At 43.1% G+C, this 16,440-nt stretch overlaps 1 protein-coding gene across 1 annotated transcript in view; it reads left to right on the forward strand.

The window, feature by feature from the left end:
* The window catches only part of CCDC138 (coiled-coil domain containing 138), a gene marked incomplete at its 5' end in the record, with an annotated part of 48,589 nt that overhangs the window by 2,121 nt on the left and 30,028 nt on the right, over nucleotides 1-16,440 (forward strand). The window contains 7 exons of the mRNA XM_082672468.1: nucleotides 1,587-1,709; nucleotides 3,414-3,601; nucleotides 5,565-5,723; nucleotides 8,502-8,621; nucleotides 11,560-11,637; nucleotides 11,750-11,857; nucleotides 14,323-14,487. Coding sequence (XP_082528594.1) covers nucleotides 1,587-1,709; nucleotides 3,414-3,601; nucleotides 5,565-5,723; nucleotides 8,502-8,621; nucleotides 11,560-11,637; nucleotides 11,750-11,857; nucleotides 14,323-14,487 — 941 coding nt within the window. The remainder of the gene's footprint in view (nucleotides 1-1,586; nucleotides 1,710-3,413; nucleotides 3,602-5,564; nucleotides 5,724-8,501; nucleotides 8,622-11,559; nucleotides 11,638-11,749; nucleotides 11,858-14,322; nucleotides 14,488-16,440) is intronic.

Genomic DNA, 16,440 nt, shown 5'->3' on the forward strand with positions numbered 1-16,440 from the left:
AGAGAAAAAAAGAAAGTTGTGCCTAAAGTATCTGTTAACGTGATCGATATTTTGGAGCTTGAATTGCTTCATTCTCTGATTAAACGAATTAATCCATGTAAAGGACTTAGAACAGTGTTCAGTATGTAGAGAAGCACTCAGATGCACCGCTGTTTGTCATCATTACTGTTACTGCTGTTTCCTTTGGCGCTCACAAAGTCACCTAGTTGATCTGGAGTCAAGATTTGGACATGGCGTTGATCGAATATAGAGGAAGGAAAGAGAAAATTGCTGGAAGTTAATTATGAATTCATGGAAATTATTTTCATATATTTAACTGATGGTTTTATCATCTTTAAGGTAAGCAGTCTGGGTGTAATTTCAAGTTACAAGTTGAGGCTTGTGGACTGTGAATATTTCTAACATTGGACAGTTTTTCCACAGTCCCTAGTTGTGATCTAGGGTGGAGTCGTAGAGCTGCCCAGCACAGGCTGCAGGTGTCTGTTGAATTCTTGAGATGGGGCTGGTCTGAATTGAGATGTGCTGTGAGTATAAAATACACAGCTGATTTTAAAGATGGATAAAAGAATGTAAAATGTCTTATTTTAAAATATTGATTGGGCTTCTCCTGTGGCGCAGTGGTTGAGAGTCCGCCTGCTGATGCAGGGGACGCGGGTTCGTGCCCCGATTTGGGAAGATCCCACATGCCGCGGAGCGGCTGGGCCCGTGAGCCATGGCCGCTGAGCCTGCGCGTCCGGAGCCTGTGCTCCGCAACGGGAGAGGCCACAGCACTGAGAGGCCCGCGTACCACAAAAAAAAAAAAAAAATATATATATATATATATATATATATATATATATATATATCGATTGTATGTTAAAATGACAGTGTCTTAGATATACTGGGTTAAATATAGCATATTGTTAAAATTTCATGTCTTTTTATGTTTTCAATGTGGCTGTTAGAATTTTGTTTTTTCTTCTTGCGGCACCGAGGGGCTTGCGAGATCTTAGTTCCCCGACTGGGGATTGAACCCCGGGCTGTTGACAGTGAGAGCGCAGAGTCTTAACCACTGGACTGCCAGGGAATTGCCCCAAATTTTAAATTATCTTTTGTGACTTGCAGTATATTCTCTTTGAACAGCACTGGTCTGGAAATGTCAACGTTCAGATGATCTTTTTGGAGAGAATACCTGGGATTCTAGTTCTGCTTCACCTTTTGCTGGTTATGTCACCTGTCAGTTAATTGAACTTCAGGGTTCCGTTTTCTCACCTTCAACACTATTTCTCTTAGTTACAATTAGAGAAAGCAGTGCCTGTCAGATCTGCCGCACAGCAGCATCCAGGGTCAGGAGGAGGAGTGTGGAGCATCCACAGGGTGTGCAGTTTGCAGTTGAGCCTGTTTGAATGTGTAGAAGGATCTTTGTAGTGAGTTTTCAGCATCAGTGATCGGTACTTTACATTTTTTCCTTTTGCTTTTTTAAACATGTTTACTTGTTACGTTTTTCACAGTTGTTACGCTGTTAATATGTGAAAAGCAGTCTCACCTGCTTTAAATGCTATAGAAATCTTCCAGAATGCTGTGATAGAATTTTTTTTAAAGCCTAGATGAGGAACTGGATTCTTTTCAAGATTTAAAACAACGGGAAACAGAAGAAGAGTTCATTGGGAATGATCATAGGGTTAGTACCTCCGAAATAAACAAGCAGTCTTTTAAACAGATAAACAAAGGTAAGAGAAATACTCATTTTGGAACAGTCATTTAAACAGTAACTCTGTCGAGTAGGGCACATAAAGCTTACCCCATAGTAATAACCCTGGTTCTCAGGGGTCTGTATTTCTGTGTCCTGGATTTTTGTAAGCCATGAGCTTGTTACTGCGCTTGTCATTAAGCTAAAGGAGAAGAAAAAATAAACTTCATGATTTTCCAGTAGAATTTGTACACTCTCAGAGTTTATCAAAAGCGCTTAATAATCAACTGAATATTTTTATAATTTCTTCAGTTCTTTTTCATGTCAGTATTTGTTAGGAAGTGAGTAAAATTATGGTAGTAGGTGGCTATTCCTTAAACATTTTAGGAAAATAGTCCAGATCACTTGAGGTCTGGCTTCCTTTGGCCCTGAGCCAGTAGTTGCTCTCTGTGTACCTGGCTGCCTATCCTAGTTTTGCCAGGATTTCAGGGAAAGAGGCAGCTGGGGTGGTGCCCTCCCCTGTTGGCTGCAGGACCGAGCTGCCCCTGGGAGCCTCTGTGTCTCCCGCACACACAGGACACTCGCTGTTCCGTCCTCTTCATCATTCGTCTCAGTGTGCGAGGAGCATGAAGAATACTGCCGGCTTGTGTTTCCTGCTGTGCGGTGGATTTTCCCACGGATGACCACTGAACAAGTGCTGAGTGTGTGTAAAGGCTGACAGAACTAAGGAGTCTTCAGGCCGGTGCTGGGGGGACGGGAGCCCGAAGAGGGTGTCTCCCCTTGAAGGGCGTCTGCTGAGTGAGGGAAGGGAGACGTTTTCCTTTTTAAACGTTCCTACTTTTTGTCTTGGCTCCCCAGTCTGTCCAAGACGGGGAGTACTGTGGGAGAGCCCTTCTTAAAGCCGGGGCGCTGCCCCAGCTGGAGGCCAATGCAAGGGAAAACCACTGTGCTCAGGATTAGCAGAGCGTGAGTTCTGATAGCTCAGTGCTGGCGAGGAGCTAAGCAGGAGGACCTCGCCCTCCACTGCTGTCAGGGGAGCTGGTTAGCTTTGGGCACCATGCAGTTGACTCTGCACGTGTACCCGGCAACCCTGCAGCGTTGCTGCTGATCGTGTGCCCTAGGGGAGTGCTCACCGTGGGCGCCAGGAGCCAGGTGCAGGGCCGCCTGGCCTCTGTGCAGGCAGCACTGCTCAGGTGTCCGTGTGCAAAAAACACAGCACAGGTGAAGCAGTGGAGGGTGGTGAACCTGCCGCCATCGTTAATACAGGAACGCGTTATTTAACGGGGGAGGTTATAGAGGTTGTGTAATTATATGATTATTTAACTACAGACGTTATATAAAGTTTAAAGACAGGCAAAACAAATAATTTTTTAAACATAAGTAGTAAAAATTAAAAAGAAGTGAAACAATGATGAGCACTGTATTTGGGTTAGCGGTTAATTTGGTGTAAGGGAGAGAAGGGAATGTGCTCCAGAGTTTCTGAGGTAACTTTCCATTTCTTGGCCTAGGTAGTTAATCCATAAGTGCTTTCGCGCACTCATTTTTGGAGTAATCTCAGATTTACAGAGAAGTTGCAAAAAGACCACAAAGAATTCCTGTGTGGCCTTCATCCAAATTTTCTAAATGTTCACTGTTTGCTATATCATTCTTTCTCTCTGCATATAGTCCTTGAAACTTTTTAACAATACTATGAGGATACTTAAAACTATAAATTAAGTTTTTAATTTAAGTTTAATTTTCTTAGCAGTTGCTGAACCAACTAATTTGGCCTCAGATTCAAGGAACTGGACTGACTGTTGCAGTGACGCTAGTGAGTCTCCTTTGAAACGTGTCAGCTCCCCAGCGTCCAGAGCCTCAAACAAGCAGGGTGTGCTTCCACGTCAGGTCAACCAGATCTACGATGAGTTACTCCAGATACACCAGAAACTGCAGGTGAGCCCTCAGGCCGAACCGAGGGTCCGGAAATGTTGATGTTGTCAGCGCCGAACATTGAGGAAACACGAACACAGTTGTTTCGTTTTGTGTTAGTTAAGTGTTTATTTCCATCCCATCCTTCCTGAAGAAATAAAACAGAATTTGCTAGTAAAGTATGCTTTTTGAAGTAGGTGTTCTAGATTCATTGTTTTAAATACCTATATGTAAAAAGTTCTCCTGTCAGCTCTCACCAGAATTCAGAACAGTTGCCTTTATCTTCTTTGTCTCTAAAGGATGTAATTCACGTCTTTCTCAAGCATCCACTATGTGGGAGTACAGAAGGAAGCAGAAGTATATGTAATGACAATTTCTGTTTGAAATTCTTCTAGTTGGAAATATATGTGTGTATATATATATATATATATGTACACACATATAAATATATATATATATTTTTTTTTTTTGCGGTACGCGGGCCTCTCACGGTTGTGGCCTCTCCCGTTGCGGAGCACAGGCTCAGCAGCCATGGCTCACGGGCCCAGCCGCTCCGCGGCATGTGGGATCCTCCCGGACCGGGGCACGAACCCGCGTCCCCTGCATCGGCAGGCGGGCTCTCAACCATGCGCCACCAGGGAAGCCCATGTCTCACTTTTTGAGGACCTGTCAAACTGTTTTCCAAAACGACTGCACCATTGTACATCCCACCAGTGCTGCACAGGGGTTCCAGTTTTTCTCTGTCTTTTTGATTCTAGCCATCCTAGTGGATGTGAAGTGCTGTCTCGTGGTTTTGATTTGCATTCCCCTGATGGCTAATTGATTTCAATTTTGGACATGAGTATGTTGTGCCACCTGAAAGCACACAGGTGGAGATGTTAGTAGGCAGTGTGGACTTGAGTCTGGAGCTTGGGAGAAAGAGCCGAGCACCGCAGTTTGGAAACAGTGAGTTGCGTGCGCAGTGCTTTTAGCCCCTGGGTGGATGGAACCAAGCAGAGAAAGTATGGAGGAAGAAAGCAGCTTAATCCCCAGTCTTGAGGAGCAGCAGTAATTGAAGGGCAGTGGAGGGAGTAGAGCCCGTGGCGGGGAAAGGGGACCCGGAGGAGGTGGTGTCAGGGAGGCGAGGAAGGAGGGGACCAGAGTGTGCGATGCGTGAAACCAGGGCTGGAGCGGGACCTGCGGGTTCAGTGATTGGGCAGCTGGTTCAGTAGGGGACGTGGATTGAGGCCAGATGAAAGTATCAGTACATCGAGGAGTGACTGGGATGTCAAGAGGGCTCAGCAAACGTAGACAACATTTTAAAGAAGTTTGTGAGGAGGGGAGGCCAGTGGGCGGGATCCAGAGAGATTTCATTTCTGATGCGATGGGAGTGTTGGAAATAATAGAGCACTGAGTGGCAGCAGTCTCCCCAGGAGGCAGAGGCAGTGGGAGGCCGGCCTCCCTTTGTAAGGCTGCGTCCTCGCGCTGTCTTCTGTTCCCCCGTGAAGGCAGAGACCGGCTGCCTGCACAGAGGCTGGAGGAGGTGATGGATTCGGGGTGGAGGGTGGAGAAGGTTTGCATAGGCACCGTGGGGAATGCGGGGAGGTGGGAGAGGATCTCTGGGCCGCACGGGAGTGCCTCTTCAGGTATGAGGCTTTCTCCAGGGGAGCTCAGCTGGCATCGGGGCAGGGAAGGTGGCTGGAGGGCATCCCAGGCGATGGGAAGGGGAGGGGTGGCGGGCATCCCGGCGGGCGCGGGGAGCTCCGCGGTGCTCACCTTGCTTGCGCCCCAAATTCTCTCGAGTCCTTGCAGTGGAATCTCACTGGTGGATCCTGCAAAGTACAGGGTTACCTGCATGCCGGTCTGGTTGTTGCTGCATCTGCGCTCACTTGGTTCCCATGCGTCCGAAACGCCGTTCGATTGAGCTGCCATCTCAATGAATGAGACTCACTTGTACCGCTGGTACGTGTGCTTCTGAAAAACACTAAACTCTGCCCTTTCTATGCAGTGTGGAACTGCAGCACAACAGCAATTTGCTGAAGAGCTTCAAAAGCGAGAACGTTTTCTGGCTGAGAGAGAAGAGCTGCTTTTCAGACATGAAAGTGCCTTGAATAAAATTAAAGGTGTCAAAGAAGAGGTTCTTACAAGGTTCCAGACCTTGAAGGAGGTAAGCGCATGGCGCTGACTTTAGCGGGCAGGGCCCACCTCCTCTGGTTTGGGCTCCCTACTCGTTCGCACTTGCACATTTGCTCAGCCTTCCCGCCCTCACATTTTTCCTGGACCAGTTGAAGGTGGGTTGCAAAAATCAAGACCCAGCACCCTAAGTCCTTCTTCTGTGCTGTGAATTGCCTCAGAAATGAGGGTGTTCTCCACACCACCGTTGAACAGGAAATGCATGCTAATTATATAATTTAACTTAAAATACATTCACAGTCCACGCTCACTTTCCCAGTGGGTCCCCAAATTGTCTTTTATTGCTTTTTGTTTTGTTCTCTGATCAAGGAACTAGACAAAATGCAGGCAAATCTCATTGGTTTCTCTGCATCTAGAGCAATCCACGTCACCATTTTTGCTTTTTCTGAGGCTTTTCTTTGAAGACTTTTGGCCTGTAGTCTTAAAGAGTGTGTCTTATTCTGTATTTGCCTGATTGTTTCCTAATGTTTATATTCAGATTAAATATTTTTATCGAGACTGTCAGGTAGGTTGTACGGTATTGTTCTTTGTTTCCTATCGAGAGATGGGTTACTATACGTGCAACTTATATAGAGGAGAATTTACTATTTGTTTTGAAAGCGCATGCAGTCTCGCGATGGGCGCCGTGATCAAGAAAAAGAGTAGTCCCGGCCCCCAGGGTTCCCACGTGCTCCTCGAAGCTATCCGTCCCCCCCACCTCCCCGCACCCCCCAGCAAGCACCCTCCCCCCCCCACTTTGCTGTCACCCCGCAGGTTTCTGAGTCTGTTCCTCTCTCCAGTCCTTTTCTTGTGCACCCTTCAGATTTGATCACGGGATCACAGTTTCTTCTTTCATTTCCATGTTGCAGTTGATCTTGTCTAGAGAATTGTTTTATTTCTGGCATTTTAAAGTTCTAAATTTTCCAATTATTTTCAATTTTTCTCATGAGAATTTCTGTCTTTCCATTTGCATTCATTGGCATTTGGAATTCAGTTAAAAATACCACTCTAGATCACCTAAGGGTTGGCATTTTTCTTGAAACCTAATCACATTCTTCTGGTTTTTTGTATGTGCGGTGAGTTTGGGATTGTCTTTGGGACCTTTTGGATATTATTAATTTTGTATAGATTCTGGATCCTTTCATAACACTCTGGAGAATGTTGGTTGTATGTGTTCATTTCTGAAGCAGTGAGCCCAGTGGGTTGAGGCTGAGTGTTTTCTCACCGTGTGGGCTGTGCCCCCTCGCTCGGTTTCCAAAGCCTGTGCTGTTGCTCTGGAGCCTGTCATGCAGGCACCGCTGGGGGTTCTCAGCCTTTGCTGTGATGCTCTGGGTCTTTAAGGTGCCTACACACAGTGGGGCTGTTTCTAAACTGAACTCCTGTCTCTGCCCCTTTGCTCTGCTGCTTTCGCCAGCTCAGGGCTGATCCAGATTTGAGCACAGTCCTTGGCTCCTGGGGTCCCCTCTTCCTGGTTTCCCAGCCCTGAAAAGCAGTTTCTCTCCAATTAGCAGTGTCTGGGGCCTGCCCTGGGGCAAGACTGCAAGGGAAAATGAAACCCAGGAAACTTCCGCCCCTTGATGGTTTCTTCTCCAGGTTTTCCCTCCTTTCTACTATTCCCTGCTTTGTTTCCCTTTGACATTCCTTAGGTAGTTGCTTTTTGTGTTTTGTGTATGGTTTTTAGTTGTAATTAGTTGTAATCGGTAAGAGAGGCAGAGTGCAGTGGGGCTTATCCCTCTGGAAATGGAACCCACGTCATACATTTTTAATCTCTTCTGGAGGTGGAAGATTTGTACAGTGAGAATGTTAATCTAATTTTTAAAATACATATAGTATATGTGACCATATCCTAAGTTATTTAAGGAGTCATTTAATGTAATAAAGTTGCATAAAGCTAATTTTTTTCACAAGCTTGGATTTTTAAACAGGGCAAAAGAATGAATGCTTGGATTCTCAGCGCTCTCCATCCAGTTTTAGCCTTGATATTTTGCTCTTTGGATTTGTATGCTACTTGTAATAAGTATAAAGCTAACTGCTTTATTTTAATGGGAACTAGATGATTACTTGAAAGAAGGAAATTAACTCAGTTTCTTGATTTCCTGTGGAAACTTGCTTGTTTTAATACATTACGCATAAATTTGAGAGTAAAAGGTGAAAGAAACTATATAAGTATTCACAATTTAAATCTAAAAGTGCTCTCATTTAAATGGAATTAGAGGGGAAATTGATTTTAATCATTTATAAAACTGGTTAAGGAAAGTCGAATAGTTTGGGTCTCAGGAAATTTTATTATGTATTTAAGTTTCTTGAGATGTACAATTTTAGCTAATTTATGAGAACAAGAAATTAGTTTGTTCTGTGGAATATTACTTCTACTCCACAAGGGTAATTTAAACCTTAAATTTTAATTCACAAAGCTACGAATAATTAACTAGTCTCTGAAAAGGATCAGAAATCCTTCATTGTTTTATCATTCCATGATGTCAAATAGAAATTATTTCAGTGTGTTTCTGTTGTGGATTTTTCTGAGCAGAAACAGAAAGTAGCCTTATTGCTAATTAATTTGTGTAATATGTTTTAATAGGTACTTAACATATGCTTTTAATGCTTTGTTATTAGTTTGGTTGATTATACAGTTTTTATAAATCATTTGCATTATTAGTCGTTATGCTTAAATACACTGATTAAAGTCCATGTGATTCAAGGAGTTTTAATTTTTAATTAATTTATGTTCAGTGGCATTAGTGACATAGAATCTGTACTTTTTCCCTCCTAGCAACATGATGCAGAAGTTGAGCGCTTAACTGAAGTTCTTAAGGAAAGAAATAAAGAAAGCAGGAGGCTAAGGTCCTCTTTTGATGCATTGAAAGAATTGAATGATAGCTTAAAAAAACAGGTAAGACCTATTTTATCTATATTAGATTCTAAGACATTCTTAGAACTATATAGATTAACAAATTGTAAGTCAAAATCTTAGAACATATTCTGGCTAGAGAAAACCTTGATTATCTTTATTTGTTACCTTTATTATAAAATACTTCCAAATATAAATAAAGTATTATTAAGCTCTTGGTTTCTCATCATCTGTTCTGACAACCAGCTGAGACGTTTGACAACTTGAAATTTTTTAAACTATTAAGAGCAATGACTAGATTAAAAACAAGCAAAAGAAAACCTGCTAACCTGGGTACTTTAGGTGCTGGTTTGTAGCTTTGTGCTGTTCTTGCACCTGCTGTAACACACCACTCTTTGTTTTTGGAGTGTCTGTGATGTGTTGATCCTGTGCTGGGGAGTGTGAGCTCATGCCCACTGTGTCACGGTGCGCTGCCCTTACGTGTGTAAGTGGAGTGTGAGCTCACGCCCACTGTGTCACGGTGCGCTGCCCTTACGTGTGTAAGTGGAGTGTGAGCTCACGCCCACTGTGTCACAGTGCGCTGCCCTTACATGTGTAAGTGGAGTGTGAGCTCACGCCTACTGTGTCACAGTGCACTGCCCTTACGTGTGTAAGTGGAGTGTGAGCTCACGCCCACTGTGTCACGGTGCACTACCCTTACGTTTGTAAGTACTGTGGTTTAGCTCCGTGCTTAATAATACTCAAGTTACACCAAATTCTTAGGAGTTGTACTTTTTTTTTTCACTTCCCTTTGCCAGTTTTTGCCTGAAAGACGTGAAAGTGATGGGCTCTGTGGAAGAGGGACAGGAGAGTGATTGTGTGTGTTCGTGGGGAGGGACGCATAGATGAGCAGAAGCAGGTGAAGCTCGTCACTTTAGTGGTTAAGGCCTTGGGCTGGGGAACTTCGTGGGTTCCAACATGTTGGTGAGCTCGTACTCTGAGAGAGAACTGGGCTCCTGGAATCCCTTGGCTAGCTGTGTGCTCTTCACTACTTGTTACGACCTTTCCCCTTGGCAGTGATAACTAGGTCCCCCATTTCTCACTTCACGTGATTAACTGGCTTCTCTGAATCAGGTCTAACCTCCCACAATTAGCGTGTGAACTTGACTCACGGTTGTCTGGAAGCCTCCTTATCCTGGAGAGACTGCCTTTTCCCATCACAGTCTCAGGCGAGCACTCTTTTTTGAGAAGGGTTTCTTTAACTGCTAGTATAGGTGCATTGTTGCCCATACCTGTCTCTTAGGTGGATATAATCCTTGATAATCTTGCGTGTGTTTGATGAGTGTGTGGTGACGGGAAGTGTGCATTATTACGAGTTTGAACCTATTGATAGGAGTGGGGAAAGGTTGGAAAATTCACAAGAGAGGCATGTGGGACATAATGAAGAAGTTTAACACGGGAGTTCCAAAAGTAGTTAATAAGGCAAAAATGTAATATGTGAAGAGGTGATATCCAAAGCTGGTGAAAGATGCCAACCTGTAGATTCTAAGAAATTCTGTGAACCCTAAGCAGGGTAAATATTGAGGAAAACCATATAAGCACGCTATTTTAAGACACGAAGATTTTAGATAAAGATAAAATCAGAGAAAAATAAGACACCTTACCTTCAAAGAAGGAGCATAAGACTATTGGCTAACTTTTAAGGAGGAAATATCATGTACCTTATTTACATAAACAGAAAAAGAGAAATGCTCCCTTTCTTGTTGTATGAGGCCAGCATAACCTTGAAACGAAACCTGTCAAGAACATTACAAGAAAAAAAAAAAATGCAAGCCAGTCTCCCATGAGTACAGATGCAAAAATTTTTAATATCAGCAAATTGAATCCAGAGGTACACAAAAAGTATAATACAACTCAGTGGACTTGGTCCAGGAATACAGGGTCATTTATCATTTGAAAATTAACACATCATCTGATAAAAGGAGAAAAATCGTATAATTCCTTGATTTAAAATTCAGCACCAGCCCAAAGATAATAACTAGTAATAGAAGAGAACTTAATTCTCATAGAGTACCTACAAAAAAAAAAAAAAAAACAACTTCTGAATCACACTTAATGTACGTTATTGAAATCTTTTCCCTTGAGATCAGAACAAGATAAAGGTGCTCACTGTTAACTGTTTCGTTGAACTTTGTGCTGAAGTCCTGGTCAGCGCAGTGAGGAGAGGAAAGTCAGGGTCGGGAAGGGAGAAATAAGAATTATCCTCCGATGGCATGATTATGCACAGATGTAGTAAGTATCCAAGTGAGCATACAGACAAGTTATTAGAATTAAACAAATTTAGGAGAATCTTTGGGTATAAGCTCTGTATATGAAATATCAAGTGTATTTCTGTATATCAACAATAATCAAGTAGTGAATGTTTATTGAAAGATACTATGGGTAGTAGCATCAAAAAGCATTGGCTATCCAGGAATAAATCTAAAGAGATTATACATGTATAAAACATGCATACTGAGGGGTGCAAAATGTTAATTAAAAGCAACTAAAGAGGACCGAAGTAAGTTGAAGGCTATGTTATGTTCAGGGATGAGAAGACTCAATATGGTAAAGATGTCAGTTTTCCTAAATTAACAGATACATTTACTCCAATCGCAGTAATTCGTTATGGTGATATTTAATGATTGGTACACTTTTCTGTACATACATTATACTTCAATAAAAAGTTCAACTAAAGGACGTTTCCTATTAAAATGTATACGTGTAAGATGTTAGGAGACTTGCACATTTTTCATAGAATGAAGTAAACTTTCTTAGAAACTCTTAATGTTTTAGGACCAAATGATGGTTTTAGCTGTGATCTTTAATCATGGACGCTACCTCTGTCTGTTACGTTATGTTGCTTGGTAACACAGACTAGATAAGATGGTACACTGGGAAAACTTCAGTAGGAAACTGGCTTGAGGTTTCTATTGAAATATCTAATGTTTTCCTACCTTAGTTAAATGAAGTAAGTGAAGAAAACAGGAAGTTGGAGGTTCAGGCTAAGAGAGTTCAAGCTCGTTTAGATAATTTACAGGTAAGGTACCTGCTCTTCTCTTGAGACACAAGTGAAATTTAAAATGACTGCCTTTGGACTTTCTCACTTTTAATATAATTTTCTTTTAATTCACGGATATGTACTGTCACAGAGGAAGTATGAGTTTATGACAATACAGAGATTGAAAGGAAATCCCCACGCCGCTCACGAAGCAAAAAGTTTAAAACAGGAAAAAGTACCAGTTTCAAAACCTCATAAGGTATGATATGATTTCTCCATTGGAATGCCAGGACATTTTTCTCTTCCTTATTTTTTTTCCCCTTTAGCAAACATTCTTCCTAGTGTGAAAGGATTCACTGTGATAATTTCTTTGTAGAAAAGTATTGCTATAATATTTCAGATATGCTTTTGTTTTCAAAAACAAAACAAAACGTTTAGCTGCTAAGAATATTCATGTATAAGGCTTTTTAGAGACATGTATTTTCATTCCTCTTGGAAATATAGCCAAGACTGGAATTTCTGGGTCATAAGGTAGAGGTATATTTAATTTGGGGGGCAACTGCCAGTTTTCCAGAGTGGTCACGCCATGCATACTCCTGCCAGCAATGTGTGTGACAACTTGGCTAAAAAGTTTGCTGTCAGCTTTTATGGCACCAAAAAACATTTGGTGTTTTCAGTCTTTCTTATTTTGACCTTTGCAGTGGGTGGGTAGTGATACCTCACTGGGCTTCAGTGGTTTTGATAAATGCTGTAGTTTTTCATAAAGTGAACTGGGCGGATGGCCTTGTTTAAGGATGGCAACGGGAGCCCCAGCAGCAGAGGCAGGAGCTGCCGTGGGACGGGCACCGTCTGGCCTGTGACGGGCCGGCGCGGATCAAGCAGGAGCCGCCGCGCTCCCAGCCCTGCGCAGGGGTCCACGCACGGGACCTCCTCGACGGAAGGCCGGGGACCTCGTCCGTCCGCAGGGCCAGGCCTGGGGGAGCTGCTTGTGCCAAGCTCTCGGGGCCCCCGCTTGGCGGTGCTGCGGGGTGTCAGCAGGGAGGTGCCGCGGCTCTGGGCCGTGCTGCCGAGAGCACAGAGCACCCGGCCTGTGTCCCCTCCGGCACCTGCGGTGGGAGGTCATCTCGGGGCGGACTATCGACGTGGGGCGGATAGGGAGCCAAGCCCACAGCATCGCTGGCCCGGCCTCCGCGTCTCGTCCAGGAGGAGCATGGCAGTCACAGCAAGGGTGGCAGCACCGGCCGCGTGGCTCTCCCGGGGGCTCCAGGCCCAGGGGCCCCTTCTGACCTGCAGGGACCCCTCCTGGGCCCCACGTTGCACTCCCAACGGGGCTGCCCTAGCCTGTGGCCGCCCCGCCTGCCCTCACCTCTACCAGGCCCCGACTGTGCGCAGAGGGTTTAGTGGTTGGAACAGATCGTACTTAACTCCCCCACCTCCTTTTTCCTGTCATGGATGCTGGCTGTGGAAAAAAAATTTTTTTTAATTAATTAGTTTATTTTCTTTTTGGCTGCATTGGGTCTTTGTTGCTGCGCGTGGGCTTTCTCTAGTTGCGGCGAGCAGGAGCTACTCTTTGTTGCGGAGCACGGGCTTCTCGCTGCAGTGGCTTCTGTTGTTGCAGAGCACAGGCTCTAGGCATGCGGGCTTCAGTAGTTGTGGCATGCAGGCTCAATAGTTGTGGCTCACGGGCTCTAGAGCACAGGCTCAGTAGTTGTGGCGCACAGGCTTAGTTGCTCCGCGGCATGTAGGATCTTCCCAGACCAGGGCTCAAACCCGTGTCCCCTGCATTGGCAGGCAGATTCCCAACCACTGCGCCACCAGGGAAGTCCCATGAAAAAAATTTTTTAATTAAAAACAAATAATAAAGTAAATTGGAAAAAGTGGAGATTTATACTCAGGTTAGTCAAGATGATTGCAGTTTTCATCAAAAGTTCCTATTTGAAGAAAATTGAGAAGGTTAAAAGTGACTCTTGGTCCGAATAGTATAACTTTGTTTTCATTCATCTGATTCTGTTTTTGTGGATTGCTGTCTGCTTAATTTTGCCTTTTTATTAATTTGCTTTTGTATTTCTCTGTCTAAAATTAAATCTAGCATAGCTCCCATTGAAGTGTGTGATAAATGTTGAATTGAAGTGACTGAAAGTGATTTGAAGGAACACGGAAATCAGCTTAGTTGAATTTATAGTTTTTTCATGGCAGTTTGCTCTTGTTTTCCTCCCATTTTGGTGGACTCTCAGAGAACAGGATTTCCAGGAAAAATTTTTCATACCCTATTTATAGAATGTTACGGTGTAAAGGAAAAAGAAGATATGAAGTTTCATCGTGGAAATTGTTTAGCTTTTGAGACCTTTAAATTTGTTCAAATCTGTTAGTTATGGTGGCTCATGCTCTTGAGTTAAGGCCAATTTTACTCTTCTCCATTATCAAACTTGGGTAAAGAATTTTAATGAAAATTCTCTCTTTTGGTTATAAGGTGCAGTTCTTTCAATTTCCTTGTTATGGTGGGTTTCTCCCCTTCTGTCAACCAGCATTTAACATGTTTCTAATATTAATTAGAGATATTTGATTTGGAATTTCTTTCATTTGGAGAAGATTTGTCATCCAATACATGTTTTAGTGTTTTAGATAAATTATGCCATAATCACTTACCAAATTTAAAACTTGCCTTTGAAGTTTTAGGAGGCTGTGAATTGAAAGAAGTGCTTGATTTAGTTTTTTTGCATATAGGTACCACTTAATGGACAAGTTTATGAACTTTTAACTGTCTTCATGGACTGGATTTCGGATCATCACCTTAGCAGATTGAAACATGAAGAATCTGGAATGGATGGTGAAAAGGCACTACCCACATTTGCTTCTCAGAGAAATGATATTCAGGAGAAGTGTGTGAAGGTTTGTTTTTTAATTTGAAATATATGACTCAGTAGACACGAAGATTGAAAGAGTGGTACATTTTACAAGAGAAAAAATATTGAAAGTATTTTTGATAGAAAGTCGATTATACCAATAGTCAGTTCTAAAAAGATTCATTTCAGACTTAATTCAAATTAATTCATACTAAAAAAAAATTAATTCATACTTATATTTTTTGTAACATGATGGAAATTTCTTTTTAAAGGCAGACCAGAAATTGAAAACCTACTCCAAAAATGGCAAAATAATTGTGTATCAGAGTTAGGCAGATAATCAGTGATAGGAACAATTCCTGATACACATCATTTTAGGATCCAAATCCCACTAAAATAATTTTATTTTGCCTTTTGTCATGAAGGATTAAATAGTATTTTCAAGGGGCTTCTCATTAACAAAGAGCAATGACCATTTTCTTAAATTACAGACATTAATTTGGATATCGATACTCAGGATTTCCAGTCAGTATAAATTGTCATTAGAGATTGACGGTTGCATTCTACAAGAAATACATTAAAACTCTGAAGAGTGGATATCTAAAGTTGTTTGTTTGGTTTAACGAATTAATAAATACAGGCCAGGGTTTCATTTGAGGAAATTATTTCCGGTTTTCATCCTTACCTAAAAAGCTTCTTCTAAATGCTTTTTGTGCTAGGCAGGATAATGGCCCCGGAGATGTTCATAACCTAAGCCCTGGAACCTGTCAATGTGTCACATTTACATGGAAAAAGTAAATTAAGGTTACTAATCAGCTGACCCTCAAGTAGAGATTAATCAGGATGATCTGGGTGGGTCCAGTAATCACGTGAGCACTTCAGGCCAGACAAAAGAGGCAGAAGAGTAGGTGAGACACTCAGTGCATCCTCGCATCCTCAGTGGCTTTGAAGATGAGGAAGAGGGGGCTTCCCTGGTGCCACAGGGGTTGAGAGTCCACCTGCCGATGCAGGGGACACGGGTTCGTGCCCCGGTCCGGGAGGATCCCACATGCCGCAGAGCGGCTGGGCCCGTGAGCCATGGCCGCTGAGCCTGTGCGTCCGGAGCCTGTGCTCCGCAGTGGGAGAGGCCACTGTGGGAGAGGCCCGCGTACCGCAAAAAAAAAAAAAAAGTGAAGTTTGAGTCAAAACTTTTTTTTAAACTTTTATGCTTCAAACTATACTATCGTGAGAGTCAAAGGCAACCCAATGAATGGAAAAAATATTTTTCAAATCAGATCTGATAAGGGACTTCCATCTTGAGTATTTAAACAAAAAGACCTTACAACTTAGTAATTAAAGACAGCCTGATTGAAAATGCTCAGCGCACCTGAATAGACGGTTCTCTAACACTCACCCAAATGGTCGATAGGCGTGTCCGACGACGCTCAGCAACGTTAGTGATTTGGGGAATGCAAATCCGGGTCCCTTTGTTTTGTCACTTCACACCCCCTGGGATGGCTAAAATAAAAGAGCCAGAGAATCTCAAGCATCGACGAAGATGTGAAGAAATCGGAACTCTCTCGTGCGCTGCTGGTGAAAATGTAAAAAGGTGTAGTAGGAACTTTGGAAAATAGCCCGGCAGTTCCTGGAAGGTGAAACGTGGATTTACCAAATGAGTCCGCTGCTCCACTCTGAGGCGTGTACTCAAGAGAAACGCAGACGTGTGCGCACATAGATTCATACGCGAATGTTCATGGCAGCATGACGCACGATAGCCAACACGTGGAGCCAGCCCAGATGCCCGTCAGCTGACAGGTGGCTCAGTAAAATGGTGTATGTAGATTGTGGAATGTAACTTGGTGGTAAAAGGGGATGAGGTATCCATGCATGCTACAGCGTGAGTGAAGTTTGAAAATACTGGAAGTGAAAGAAGCAAGTCACAAAAGACCACATATTGTGTGATTCCATTTATATGAAAATCCTGGAACCGTGTAGATCAGTGTAGAGAAAGTAGCCGAGT

This window comes from Grampus griseus, assembly GCF_964374135.1.
Source record: "Grampus griseus genome assembly, chromosome: 15".
Taxonomy (NCBI): Eukaryota; Metazoa; Chordata; class Mammalia; order Artiodactyla; family Delphinidae; genus Grampus; species Grampus griseus.